Source organism: Linepithema humile, chromosome 2, assembly GCF_040581485.1.
Source record: "Linepithema humile isolate Giens D197 chromosome 2, Lhum_UNIL_v1.0, whole genome shotgun sequence".
Lineage (NCBI taxonomy): Eukaryota > Metazoa > Arthropoda > Insecta > Hymenoptera > Formicidae > Linepithema > Linepithema humile.
In genome coordinates, this window is record NC_090129.1 from 2,937,971 (window position 1) to 2,952,723 (window position 14,753).

At 39.0% G+C, this 14,753-nt stretch overlaps 2 protein-coding genes across 2 annotated transcripts in view; both read right to left on the reverse strand.

The window, feature by feature from the left end:
• Nucleotides 1-352: 352 nt before the first annotated feature.
• On the reverse strand, nt 353-3,305 carry LOC105673912 (inositol-tetrakisphosphate 1-kinase-like). The gene is made up of 5 exons (XM_012369896.2): nt 2,688-3,305; nt 2,280-2,378; nt 2,057-2,198; nt 1,838-1,974; nt 353-1,748 (listed from the first exon to the last, which is right to left on the reverse strand). Exons 1-5 carry the CDS (start codon nt 2,796-2,798, stop codon nt 1,170-1,172), a joined length of 1,068 nt encoding a protein of 355 aa, XP_012225319.1. The 5' UTR covers nt 2,799-3,305; the 3' UTR covers nt 353-1,169.
• A 1,740-nt stretch (nt 3,306-5,045) lies between these two features.
• LOC105673909 (uro-adherence factor A-like) overlaps nt 5,046-14,753 on the reverse strand; it is a 64,094-nt gene continuing 54,386 nt past the window's right edge. The window contains exons 3-8 of the mRNA XM_012369893.2: nt 10,749-10,995; nt 10,497-10,663; nt 6,636-10,109; nt 6,518-6,554; nt 5,936-6,127; nt 5,046-5,849 (exon numbers count right to left, since the gene is read on the reverse strand). Coding sequence (XP_012225316.2) covers nt 5,820-5,849; nt 5,936-6,127; nt 6,518-6,554; nt 6,636-10,109; nt 10,497-10,663; nt 10,749-10,995 — 4,147 coding nt within the window. The 3' untranslated portion in view covers nt 5,046-5,819. The remainder of the gene's footprint in view (nt 5,850-5,935; nt 6,128-6,517; nt 6,555-6,635; nt 10,110-10,496; nt 10,664-10,748; nt 10,996-14,753) is intronic.

The window sequence follows — 14,753 nt, forward strand, 5'->3', positions numbered from 1 at the left end:
GTCAAAAATACTGATTTTATACGCGCAAAATGTGCATTCGACTTGATTTTCATATTCTACTGTTCTATTGCTAATTACTTGATGACTAGAATTTTGAATGTCTTAGATTTAAACACTTTAAAGTTACTACAATTTACTGTCTGATTGTTTGCGTGCAAAAACATTTTGCTGTCTAAGTATCATAGAACATATGTAGATAAATAAAAAAGTATATGTTATAAAAAATCACATGAAGACGATGAAGCATCCATGACTGTATAGCCATAAACTTTTAAATAATAAATACTTCAATGCAATAAGGTGTGCACAATTTGTTGAAATTATTTTTTTAGGTCATAACAGGTTTACGTAATTGTTGCCCCACTTCTGTACAATTTATTCATACAAAATATATGTACATAAAAATAAGTAAACGATCAATACCAGATTCCATATTATACAATGTAACTGAATGAATTATATATATATTTATATTACAGAATTTATATTACAGTTATCATATTTATCACTATGATGTTTCTCAGGTGTTTAGTAAATAACAATCGGCATAATTGCGACAGAAGCAATGAAAACGACGCCGCAATATTTTCCAATGATAAAACAAATACTCATTGGAAAAATATAAAAAAAGTGCATAGCTATCAATTTGATCATTTGAAAATATCGTAAGTATCTCACCCACCATCGCGACTACTCCGATTGTTTATCTCGTTATTCATTCCGTACAGCGCGCACACTTTCCATAACACACATTTAATATCTTCAACAATTCACAGGCATATACAACATCGATGCAGAAATGTAAAATCGTGTACACGTAAAAATATCTTTTTTGGCAGTCATAGTCATTTATATTGTACTGTGGGATTTATCGGAGAATACAGGATACGGAACTCGAGTTTTTCCAAACAATTTAATTAAAACAATTAAATGCATATAAATTCATATCTCTGGAAAATATGAAAGCAAACGTTAATACGTTGTAACAAAACTCAATATCAAAATTATTATACCCATCCCAAAAATCATACTGCAGAAAGTTGAAGAAAAGCAAAACCATTCGTTCGATTAGCAAAATGTGTAAATAAGTACAAAATAATAATGCATCAGATACTAATGCAACTAATTCGAAAAATTTAATTAAAAAATATTATTCATATATTACATATTTATTTCGTAGAACATTTCCTCTTCTCGTCACTTTCAAAACCGGAATCTAAATCGTCGCTTTGACACTTCTTCAATGTACAACCCTTGGAGTTTTGCCTACAAGCTCTTTGCTCAACTAACAATTTCCTAATACTATCTATCAAATGTTCAAAAAAGTTCGGATAACCGTCATATCCGGGAAACACATTGACATCTATTATCGCATACTTCCCGGTATGATTTTCAATTACAACATCTATTCCAACTAGAATAAGTCCGAATATTTCTTGTATATTTTTCACAATTGTTTCGAATATTTCGTTATTCGGCTTGACAGTTAAAGGAATGTCTTCTTCGGATAATATAGACCACTTCGATCTACTCCCACTCTTTGATATATCATGCGAATCGAAAAATATTGTATTCAACAAATTACAGTCTTCTTGGTAAAAGTTTTTCAAACTGGGACGCTCAACCACGTGAAAGTGATCACCCACGACGAATACCTTATATAAAATAGCGTTGTGATTGATGAAGTCCTGGGCGACACATGGTAGTTGACAGTCTTTCAAATCTCTTTCGTTAAAGATGATCATCATCTGAAATTCGACATCAGGTCATTTCTTCCAATCTTGACTTTCTCATTTTGAATCTTTCTACATACATTGTGCAAAAAAATAATACTTACCTTGTGCGCATCACTTGAACCATATGCAATAAGCGGCTTGCAGACAAACGGGTACTTAATACCTCGTTTTTTTAACGTTAATGCTACTTCATGGACATTTCTGCTCTTGATTTCTACAAAGTTAGGAGTAAATATATCTGAAAAGGAACAAATTAATATTAAACGTATAGCTGAATTCATTTCCAGTCAATATTACATAAATAACTTTAAACTGCATACCTTTAAACCGAATACCTTCCTGTATAAATTCATAAGAGTTACATCGATTGCGTAAATTCCTAATATTGTCCAGAGGATCAATAACAATCAGATCTGGATGTTTGGCAATGTATTCTTGGAGTCGTGAAACAATATCCTCAGCCTACAAAAATGCATCACTGAGTCATTGATATTCCCAACAGTGTGAATACTACTGTAAACCATATTTTTCATCACTACTTACATTTTTATCGCCACTTTCTGCATGCGACTGCGTATCCGTCAACTTGTGTAAAAAAACATGTAATGGTCCCTGCTTTTCAAGGCTTGAATTCACATCAATCTACAACAGATCACAGATTTAAGGACATTGAAAATATCTTTCAGTATATTGCAGTAGAAATGTAATGCATTATTTAAAAAGTATACTTTGCAAAAAATGTATATAATAAATAAAGCTCCAGTTTTGACTATGATATAAATTCTATTATTTTTGCACGAGTGTATTTTTATATTATAATTTATGATACATTTTCAAAACAAAATGGACATTAGTGTTATCGAAATATAACCTATCTTACACGACACTCCTTCCAATATTGTGCAAATAAAATTTACGACGGAGAAAGTGTTCTCGAGTGTTTTCGCTTACCATTTTCAACTGAAACCCTTCGGACTCGCACACATTCTCGAAATCGTTCCAGTTGAACTTCTGCCGCTTCCTCTCCGGCACCCAGTAACCGATAACATACTTGTCGCACATTTTCCTTCGTCTCCGTGAACCACGTGCTGTCACACTGAGCGCAGGTCGGTCACGCGTGTCCGAAACGGTCACGATTTCGACGGCCTTCACCCACTATGCGTGACACTATTCAAACGATTCTGCAATAAGTCGATTTCATAGTCGTGCAGCGTGGCGGCAAGGTTATGTTTCGCCGCATTCAAAACAGCTGTCTTTCGCGCGGTCCGATGTCCTACGCGGTAACGGCGACTGCACCCGTGTTTCTCGAGGACGATTCCTCGTCGAGACGACGCCTCCTCGTCGCGACGCCGTGACTGGCGCCGCTTGAAAATATCACTTAATCTCCGTTCACTTTGCACGGATCTACGCGTTGCTAATCTATTGTTTACTTCCCGGCGCGCACACGCTGCACACGGCGCCGGAAGAGTATTTCTTATCGTCGTATGCGTGATATTATGAGCGCGAAGGACGCGGCGCAATGTAAGAATATAGTAAAGTGCTCGTGCGAGCTGCAAACAAGAACTGAGCTAAGCTAAACTAAACTAAAGAAAATTCGTCAAGATAAGCCATCGTCATAAGTGGGGAGCGTTCGCACGGAATAGGAAAGGTACAGTGTTTGTTCGGATGCATGTTTATTGCGGAGGATTTTACGATGGGTTTCTCAAAAATAAAAGATTAGAAAGTTCGGCATGTTTCTCTGAATGGTGCTGTCAATACCCGGGTACCTGAATAGTTACCCGAGTATTCAGGTAGACTGATATTATTCGGGTACCCGATTATTATCTCGGATATTCGAAATATATTTACATACACGTATCGCATTGTAATTACATTGTTAATACAAAATTATTGCATGTAATCGTATTACATGTAAAAAATAACATAAAAATTTATAATTTATATGCGATCATTTTGTATTAACAATTTACAATGAAATACGTGTAATTATTATATTTCGAATATCCGGTTCTAAATAATAGCGCTTTTTTTAAAAGAAGGGATTCACATTTTCTAAAGGAAAGGACAAAAAAAGGTTTCAGTGCAATAAAAAAAGGTAGATTGCACATAACAGTGAATAGAGCTCGCCAAGTGCATTCGTGCCGTTAGACAATTATCTTAAAATAAAACCGGTCAACACGATTTTTCTCAAGAAAACTAATTGGTGTCTTTAATGTACATTTTTATGCTGAATTCAAATATGCAATCAGATTTGTTTTATCACCCATAGATTTTCTGTAACAGCTATTTCTGATGTTACAATTTCAGCGTTTTTAGTATTTTTTTATACTAAGTAATGGTCTTTGTTTATAGACAAATAAATAAGGAAATAATGGATAAATAATGTATAAATAATGTATAAATATTAAACACTCATTATTATAACAGTAGACATATTCTCATTATACTTTCATTATACTCTCATTTTTTGATCAAACAAGACTGCAAGCTAAAATTCATATTCTCATAAATATGCCACAAAATCGTCGACTGTTAAGTACTTTTTAAATAAAGCAGCATACACTTAGTATTATTATTTAAATACTCAATTTTATCAAACTAGAATCATGTGTTTACTTAATAATTTTGTCTGAGAGAGAAAATATAAAAAACATTTGATTTCAGCATAAAAAGTACTATTAAATTCACCCATTTAAGTTCTTGTGACAGAAATTTATTTTTGTCGACCAGTTTAATATCGTTGTCACGAGGTCGACACGTAATACGTTCAAAGCAAGAGAGAAGTTGTCTTCTCCGTCGAACTTTATCAGATAAATATTTTTAAACTGCGCGAAAGAATATATTTTCTGCGTATACTGTAAATCAGGACTTTGTAACTAGTTAAGAATGTCACAAACAACTTATCAGTTGAACAAGTTGAACTTGTTAGAAAATTGTTCATAACATTCTCGTTGCAAAGTCAAAAAATCCTAGTTTAAAATCTTGTTACAAAAGTACTTATAACACATTCTCATTACAAAACTATAAAATTCTAGTTAAAATCTCCGCTTGAAAAATTTTTAGCTAAAACTTTCTAGTTACGAAATTCCGATTTGTAGCATGGAAGAGAATTATTTTCACACATATAATTAAAAAATTCTCTGATAAAGTCCGGTCAAAAGATAGTATTTCATTTTTCCACGTTTTGTGTAACGCAAAACGTTATGACACATCCTAATGATACCAGCTAATCGCCATTCGAGTTAATCGTACAATGTATTAAAAAATAAAATATATCTTGAACGTGTAATACAAGGTTAACAGATAAGGTAAGGCACTTGATTCTTTATTCTTACAAATATATATTTATACATATCGTAGAATTGATCGTTAAACTTCATTCCAGTTAGCTATTAATCATTAAATTATAATTTATAGTATACAGGGTGTTTCAGATCAAACGCAGGTCCTTGAAGGGGTGGATAGATCTTGATAATGTGAGTAAAAAATGTCCGTGCAAGAAAATTGTGAGGTCAATAGTTTTTGAATAAAATGCATTTGAAGTTAACCAATCATGCGGGGTTCGCATTTCGGGCCATCAGGAGCGGCGCGGCATGAATCATTCTCGTTTGCAATACATTCTGCCACATCAATTACATATCGTTTAGAAATTATTATTAACACTATCATATTAGTAAGCATTAAAATAAAACTCAATTGTTTTAAACAATCGCTTGTGTATAAGAAATAAATTCTTCAGTTACGAACCCAGTGATTGGTTAACTTCAAATGCATTTTATTGAAAAACTATTGACCTCACAATTTTCTTGTACCAACATTTTTTACTCACGTCATCGAGATCTACCCTTCAAGGACCTGCGTTTGATCTGAAACACCCTGTATATTGAATTGGATTTGCGAAACACAAGAAACACACGTGTCCTGTTCAATTTCCTAAAATAAACAAGCAAATTGCATTTTCTTACAATACAAACTATACAACTTATAATACAAAAATCTTTTATTATAATATGAATAACAATCGTTGGAGAAAATTGAAATTATTGGAAAGTATCATGTGTGTCGGCGAATTTATGACTTGCTTCAAATGTGTCCGGAATCTTCCAGTAGGGACTGCAAAAGAAGTGAAAGTTCAGAATACCGTTAATATTCCAGTTAGAATATCGCAGTCCTTTCCTTGTTTTTACTCTCGTACTTACCGCTGTAGAGTCGTTTAAAGACGTTAACATACTTCTGGTAATGAGAACCGTCATACTGCTGTCACGATCTGTCGTGCTGTCGACGATGAAGTCGCGTTTCTTCAGAATTCTCACTTCCCCGAGCGAATAAGAGCACGAACTCGGCATGTACAATTCTCCCTCGGAATAAGACGCCTCGGACGAGGTTTCGATCTGAAAATTAAATAAATTAGCATAACGTGCCCGCAAATTTACGATCGCGAAGTCCTCTTTCTGTCGAAAAATTTCAAACTTCCATCATAAATTATAATAAAATCTAATTATGCGTCATTATTTTCATTCAATAAAGCCTTCAATTAATTTAAGGGAAGTGAATAGGGCATTTTTTCCGGCGAACTTATAATAATTTTGCTGGTAATGTAAATTTACGATTGTTAAACTTTTTTCTACCTAGAAATTCTAATTACACTATAAATTAGAATAAAATCTAATTATGACGAGTGTTGTCATTATTTTCATTTAACAAAGTTCTCCTTTTCATTTTCAGTTCGTAAAATAACGATGTATAATTATAAATATTATGTTAGTAAATTTTTTACTTACTTTCTTTGAATTTGTACTTAAAGCGCCATTGCTGAATCTAGAAATAAAAATACGTACGATGAAGAAATGTTCTAAAACCACTCAATTAAATTGTTAGAAATGTCCTCGTTATATTTACCTATCGTCATGATCGAGAAGTGCACTACTAATGCTAGAATTAGAGCTGGACGGAATATTTATTTTATACTTCCGTAATGCATTCGTCCGATCAATCGGTTGCTTTTCATTATCGCTTTTTGCGCCGTTCAGAAGTCCTCCTTCTTTGTTTCCATTTCTGCGATTCTCGATCGATTTGCCGAAAATATCGTCGCCTCTTACATCCTTTGAATTATTCTCCCCGGCAAAATTAGGAGAAATATGCTTGTTCGTCGACGCGACGTCCTTTAAAGACGATCCGCTATTCTTCAGACTCAATAGCGAAACGTAATCTCGCAAAGAATCAGCCGAGCGACAATCCGCAGGACCAATCTTTTCCTCAAGTTGCCGCGCATTGTTTTCGTGTAAAGATTCGATATTTTCCTGCGCCGTCGAGCACGCGAGACTGGCGTCCTTCTTTGCCGCTACTTTATCCGCGAATTTCGATCCGGCAAAACTCGCTTCTGAGTGAACTCGTTCGTTTTTCGTCTCCGAACCGTTCAGAAATGCGGATTCTTTATCAGCCGACGTGTTATTCTTGTGTCTCGCCTCAACTCGAGTTTCTTTTACGGCGTCGAATGCTTCTCTCGAGATATCCAATCGCGCCAGATCGGCAGTCATTTGCTGTTCATTGTCGCTTCTCACAAGCCCCGAGGTTTTATTTTCGTCTTTGTGACTGTCGGCCGCCGCGACGACACTTTTGTTTTCACGCCGCTCGCCAGCAGTGGAATCTTTATTATCCTGCACACGAGCCGGCTCATTTTCGTGCTTCTCATTGTTTATGTGACCCTCTTCGTTTCCGGATGGCGCGATCGCAGCATCCCGACCGTCAGTTTCCATCCTATCGTCCGATTTTGCAGTCTTCGCGGACAAATTCTGAAGATTCTCGCCGGAGTTTTTATCGTCGTCGCTGCGAATGTCGGAGATCTGCTTCAACGACTCGCTCTCCGAGCACGAGTTTTCCTTCATTTTGCTGTCGCTCTTAGAGCCAGGCGCGGAGTCGCACGCGAAGCGAACGCTTCCCTTCGTTTCTCGCAGCTCGAGCAAACCGGACGTATGTTCGTCGCCATTTTTGAGGTTGCGAGAATTTTCGACGACTCGTTCAATCTCGTCCACCTTAGTTTTCGCTTGTTGCGTGCTTTCCTCTCGCGAGATCAAATCCGCAGTCGTGTTCGGCGGTGCGTTCGCTGCGATCGAAGAAGCAGGAACCTTCTGAGAAGCGGCTTTCTCCTCGTCGTTTGCATCTTCATCACTGACGCCTCGATCGGTCTCTTTTTCGACGTTAATCAGCACATTCTTCAGGATGTCCAAAGTTTCCGTTCGACGCGCGTCGCAGATCGTCTCGGCCTCGCGCAAACGATCGAGCAGTTTCCGTATTGTCGCGGGCTCGATCGCCGACTCCTTCACGGCACTCGTGACTTTCCTTTCGACGCTCTGCTTCTCGTCCTGCAGGAAGTAGGCGACGAACCGATCCGCGGCGTCGTCTTTCAAGCTTCGCGCAATATACGTGAAGATACTGTCGGAATGATGTTCCTTCTGAGGACGATCGAGTTCCGAGAATTTGCACGCGGTCGTCGCACGCGATTTCACATCGCGATGAGTGTCCTGCGTCTCCGTGCGTGTGCTGGATAACGCGGGAACTATGTTGGAGAACGTCGTGACGTCCCATTTATCCAACGATGACGCCGATGAGTGCGCCTCGGACTTTGACTTTTGTGTCTTGTCCCTTTTACGAGGCGTCCTGGAGCCGTTATTCGCGTCTGATGCAGGATACGCACTTGATTCCACCAAGTTTTTCGAGCAGTTGCTAGGACTATCATTGTCCTTCGCGAAACTTGATTTCCTCCCGACAGTGTCCACGGATGTCGCCTGCGGATTTGCGTCCATCTTTTTTCGACGAGTTTCTGATGCGCGCACGAGGTCCTCGTTCTTCGATTCTGTTTCCAAAATCGACGATCGCGCCGGTTCGTTCAATGCGAACGCTATTTTGCTACTGTTATCGTAAAATTCTTCGAAGTTCGCGTTCCGCTCGCCTTCGTCCAATTGGTCCTTCGCGAATTCGAATCTCGACGACAATTCGTCGAAAGTTTTCACTGCGCGCACGGTGCGCTCGATTTTCTTGTCGTTTAATGACAGAATAGAATCCAAGTCCTCAAAATGCGGTCGGTACAGATCGATCTCATTTGGATCGTCTTCCGCCTGAAAATCGTCCGAGCAGCTCGAAGCGAAAGATCGACGTGCCTCGTCGTCGACGTTCTGCAGCCCATCGTGACTGTCGAACGTGTTTGAGAGGTGTTCATCAATAATCGTCCGACGAGGTTGCTGGCTCGTCGTCGCGCGACAAGGCGAGGCGATATTTTCGCAACGCAGAAAACTTGTCCTCCCCGATGCGTCGCCGACGAGCGGCAGCTTTGATCGATCGCTTCGGTTCTCCTCTCGTATCTGCTCGACGTTCCCGTCGCTTCGCAAGCGATTTCGCTTGCCGACGCCGCTCTTCTTATCGAATATCCTTCGATCCTCCGCGTAGCGGCCATTCGTATCGCCGCCGGAAGTGATTTCGGCTTGGTCCTCCTTCCTCGGCTCGCTTCTCAATTTTTCATCGCGTGAATTATCAATCGCGGCGGAACTCATCCCTTCTCGATCTTTCACGCGCTCCGCATGTCCGGATATTCTCGTGCCATCGAGTGCTCGATCACTCTTTTCTCTTGCGTGATCTTTAGCTTGGAACTTTGGACATTCAAGCAGCCCGTTATTTCCAGCATATTCAACTTCGCTTTTCGACTTGCTCGAGGCATCTGTCGCCGTTTTGGTTGCAATTTCAGCAACAACGGGCCTCTCGTGTTGCCGCGGCGTGCCTAATCTCACTCGTAGAGTTTTCAGCGCCTTCGACGCTTCCGGCTCGCTCGCTACATTTTCCGGAATATTCTCGCCGTGATGCACTCTGTAAGTCGCGATGTTCGCACGACTTTGCGCCCAGGACGATTCCGGCGATATATGTACGTCGTCCAAGTTCTGCTTTGTCAGTTCCCGGTCGACGATGTGCACCGACGGCCCCGTCTGAATTCTGCACGCGTTTCCGCGCGCACGAACGAGCTCGCGTTCAATGCTCGCCACCGACGATGCTCGGCGACGATCGCAATCGCCGGGCATCGTCGCGGCGTTCTCGATCGAGTCCTTCGACGGCGCGCCCTCGGCAGGCGGAGCACGTCCGCACGACCGATTGTCGCTTCCGTATCCCAGGGACGACCAATCGGCGTGTCGTCGTCGCGTTGTCCGAAATTTCGGCGCCGACAAATCGGTCCTGCGAACGGTAAGGCGAGCGGACTCCTTCGAATTCACGCTCGTTTTGCCATTCGTCTCCGATCTCGAGGAAGTCGCTTCATCAAACTTGCAGGCCACCAACTCGCGAATGTACAGCAACTCTTCCGATTCGTTGTCCAACGGCAGGTCTGAATATCTAAAAGCACATATAGGGAATAATATATTAATAATAATAATAATATACTAAAAGCGCAAATGATATATTAAAGAATCTTTTAATCTTATTTTTTCAATCAATTATTTTTTCTCAAACCGATTTTCTAGAATATTGATCGACAAATTTAAATAGAATTCAATCTTAACTCACATTATCTAAATTGAGATCAATGAATAATTTTCAAAGTCGAATTTTAGATAGGAATAAGTTATAAAAGTTGTTTGAAGAAAATCGCAAATGCAGAAAAGAGACTCGTAACTTCTAATTATAGGAAGAATCTTAAAATATTCTGAGAATTCTTAGTTATTCTAATCTCTCTCACAAAGTTGGAATTTTAATCTAGGATTATAGAGATTTTCCGCTCACGTATTTCTGCACCGCCGCGCGGAATCGATGCTCGACATTCCACAGACTTCCATGAGTTGTATCTTCGCGTTGTTAATAATTTTCTCGGCGTTTTCGAGCGCAGTTGACGTTTCAGGGCTTAAAATAGTATTGATAGGCTGCTCTTCTACTGACCAATTTGCATTAGGCTGCGAATAAATATATATTTACTTTTTACTTAAAAAATCAAAATAGTTGAATAAATAGAATAAAATAATTATTCGTATTTAATACCATTTTTCCGCCAATAACACTTCTTCTCGGAGATCGCCCACTACTTCCGTAAGCTTCATTCGTGATTACTGATTTTTTGGATGTAATGGTTGCAAGGTGCCCATTTCCATTGTGTACTCTGACATCATTATCTTTCTTACGCAATGTATTATCTTTTTGTTTGCAATAACACATGCGAACGGAAGTCATTTCGTCTGGGGACGTCGCAGAACAAACGTTACACGATTCCGGAGAACTCAAATTTTCCCTGAAACAAACAACAAACAATTTTTGTATTAAAAAAATGAATAAGTAATCGTTTCTTTATTAAAACAACTACTGCTGAAAAATTTGAATTATTTTACTGGTTTTAATGAATCATTTTTCTGTTTTAGTTTTAACAAATTAATCAATTATATTACGTTCGTAAGTCAAAAATATCAGTACGCATATTTTCAATAAAGTATAAATGATATTTGTGGCTTCATCTAGAAATTATTACAGCAATCCGAATTTTTAAGGGGCAGGATATATTTTTTCCACGTGCCGTGTTAACGGAGCGTGCGAGGATAATGCAGTTCTTCTTTTGCGCTTGTCATATACATAATAATGTGTGACGTGTATCATACGATGAAACATTAATAGAGAAATATCTCTACATAGCGAGACCTGACAATGTTCCGTGTGCTTTAAAATATGCATCAATTGGCAAGCTTGGTCGTCGTCCTTGAACACGCACGTGGCACTTTAATCCCAATTATACAGACAAACAACGATGACTGTGATTAAAAAAAATCGCTAATCATCGTGCGCAATCGCGAGCGATACACATATTCGCAGCATCCGCGCAAAGATAAAGCATGAAAGTTTCCGATGATATGTGTAGAACGTAACGCAGTATTGATACTCAATAAACACTAGATAATATTTTTTTATAAGTTAAAAAAATTATTAATTATATAATATTTTTTTTACATTCGATAATTACACTTCTATGCAAAAATTGGAATTACTTCATTGAAATCAATAGAAACACTCATTGAATAAATGTAAAATTAATACAAATATAAAGCAAGCGTAAAGACAATTACTCTCGATTCGAATCGGGTGTCGTGTAGAAGCGCTCTAGCGCGGAGAGAAAGAACGAGACGTTGGCGAAGCCCGCAGTGGCGGGTTCAAGGACCGGCGATAATAAAGCCCTGAATTTCGCTTTAAGGCGAGGGTGGTCGCCCTCCCTCTCGTTCCAGCTCTTTCCCGACCACGACTGAAAATCAAACCATTCCACGCGCGCTACGTACAAGCTACGTCGTCGAACCTTCCGCGGTCCCGGTCGGCTGCACAACCGACGTTTCTATAGGCAATGGTATCGATCCTTAAAGGGGAGAGACGCCAGATTGCGAGTCGGACGCCGCGAGCACTTCCTGTTATCGCTGCTTGTTGTTAAATTAATTGCAATTCGGCTAGACATCCTCGAATACTTTATATTTTTGGAATACCAGATATTTTTGGCTCGATGCAAAGTGTACAGTTTTTTGTTGGTCAAAATATCCAGAATTGTTCGAGCAGCTTGTTGGTTGCTTGAAAAGTTAATTAAAAATGCAAAGTATTTGAAGCAAAAGTTCCGAAACTGGAAATGTAAATTTTGTTATTTTTATTCATTTACAAACCGAAGTCGAACCACGCTCAACATAACATTTTATTCCAGCAATTCGGTTACGTAAAATATAAATTATTCTTAAATAAGAAATTATATCGAGATATATTATAATAAAGTTCAGTAGTTTATTTTTCAGGATCAAGATTTTTTCATTTTATTATTGAAATTGGAAATCCAAAGGTTAAATTTATCGCATAGTGTAAAGAATGCTCATATTTCGCCCAAAAGTTCATTTGTTTACTGATTTTATCACTCGAGAACTATCTTTTCGGCAAAGAGAAATTAATTTCAGAACGAAAGATCTGCTGTAAAGGAAAAGTGATATTATTTTTTTTTTTTTTTTTCAATAAAACCGTTGCGTTTGACCTGTGTATAACACACCAACGCTTTTTGTCGAGCGATTAACACGGATGACCGTTCTTGCGTCTCCATGCGTCATCGCGCGATGCGCTTCCGAACGCGACGAGCGCATCCATCCGGGGACGAAGTACCGAGTGGCATTTTTTCAAAGGAAATGTCGCGAGGCGGACAAAGGCGAAGTGCGTCGCGGTCCGGCGAGGACGCTAATTTAGCGAAAGGCCGACGGATGTGCGATCGACGCGTCGGAATGACGTCAACGATCCTCCGCTATATCCGAGTGGCACGCCGCTTTAACACGCTCTCTCGCGCGTGATCAATAACAGTACGTCAAAGGTACGTAATGCGACGACGTCCTTTAAAGACGATGGACCGTTTAGTCGCCGTAATGCGTGACGATGAAAGCGCGCCAAAGATTCACGCCTTTTTCGCATTCCGCGACCGCTTCGTCTCGTGTCACCGACCGTACGGCGACGCGTCGTTCGAGAATACGGATTGAGATTCTTATATAAAGATACGTTTCGAGATACAAAAAATCGTGAATTAAAAATATGCATCTATAAATCTTTATTAAATTTTTTAATCCATTCTTCGTGAATTTTTTAATTTAATTTAATATTCCCGCTCTTTCCCGAAGAACACGTTCCGAGAAATAAAAGTGTGAATGCATCTATATATTTTCATTAAATTTTAATTATGACTGTTGGTCAAAAAAAAGCAGGTTGTTGGTTGTTCCAAAAATTAATTAACAAATCCAAGGCTGTATTTGAAGCAAAAATTTTAATTTACTTTTTAATAAATTTGTAATTAATAAAGCTTTAACAAATTTTTCAATGGAATTCAATTTTCGCCCTTTCAGTTTTTCGAATAATGATGATTTCCACTTCACTTTATTTTCTTATTATTTATTCACCAATCTGAACCGACACTTTCGTACGAAATTTTCCAGGCCAGTTCGTGACTAAGGATGAATGAAAGAAATTGAAGATACAACGAGCATGCCGATAATTTCCAACAATTTATCGCTGCAGTTCAACTAAATGCGCGTCTCATATCGCGCGCGTATCTCATTTTCAAAGTCACGGCGATTAACACAAAACCGGACGGTGTGCATTGTGCAGCAGGGAGTGGCGATGGGGAGGGGTAGGGCGGGGGGGAGGGGGGGGTCCGATAGATTGTAATTTTATCTCGCGTGTGGAATCGCGCCTTTGCGATCCCGCCGCCGCCATCGCCTCGGCTTCGCGTTAGTCACCGCGGCTGTAATTTACGCGACGAGCGCTATCGCGTAGCTTTCGTCACCCTGTTACGACGCGGAGGCCGGCCGACGCGAACTATCGGATAATAACGGTCCTCATGCACAGTAACGGTCGGGAATGTTGACCCTTAAAGGCGAAAGATAGTTCCGGCATAGGAAGAACCGGTCGCGAAAAGCCGATTCTTCGTTTTGCGAATTTCGCAATGATCGATGGACGGAAGAGAGAGAGAGAGAGAGATAGATGCGAAGACTGTTTTGTTTTACAAATTAATACGAGCGATTAATATTTGGTATCTCGTATTTTTCAGAGTTTTAAATATGTTCTTTCGCGCTGTTGAAATGAAATTTTAATTAATTTATTTTTTGAAAGACGATCGTGATATTTTAAAATATATAATAACAACATTGTATCGTATGAAATTTGTTCAATTCTTTTTTTATTTTTAAAAATGATGTATTGTTGAGACAATTATATTTTTGTCATACAAGAAGCACCGAGACAAGCAAAAATCAAAATGTCAGCTGATTGCTACAGATATTCAAGAGGGATGTTTGCACACCACAAAACGTTTGATGATATATTTGCATTTTTAGGTAAAAAAATATAAAAGACAATATGAACTAAAAATCTATATAATTTTAGAAGACGTTCGCATTCAAAAGAATTTTACACGCTGCAGCAAAAAGAGAATGTACTCGAATTCAACCTAAAAAATGCTTTTACATTCATCTGATACAATGTTTGTGATAGAAAATC

What these genes read in the sequence shown, in the direction of transcription:
- LOC105673912 (XM_012369896.2), bottom strand. Translation starts at nt 2,798, where the DNA reads ATGTGCGACAAGTATGTTATCGGTTACTGGGTGCCGGAGAGGAAGCGG. An exon ending in AAGGGTTTCAGTTGAAAATG is followed by an intron (nt 2,379 to 2,687) that starts GTAAGCGAAAAC and finishes GATCTGTTGTAG; the next exon opens with ATTGATGTGAATTCAAGCCT. An exon ending in GTTCAAGTGATGCGCACAAG is followed by an intron (nt 1,749 to 1,837) that starts GTAAGTATTATT and finishes GTCGAATTTCAG; the next exon opens with ATGATGATCATCTTTAACGA.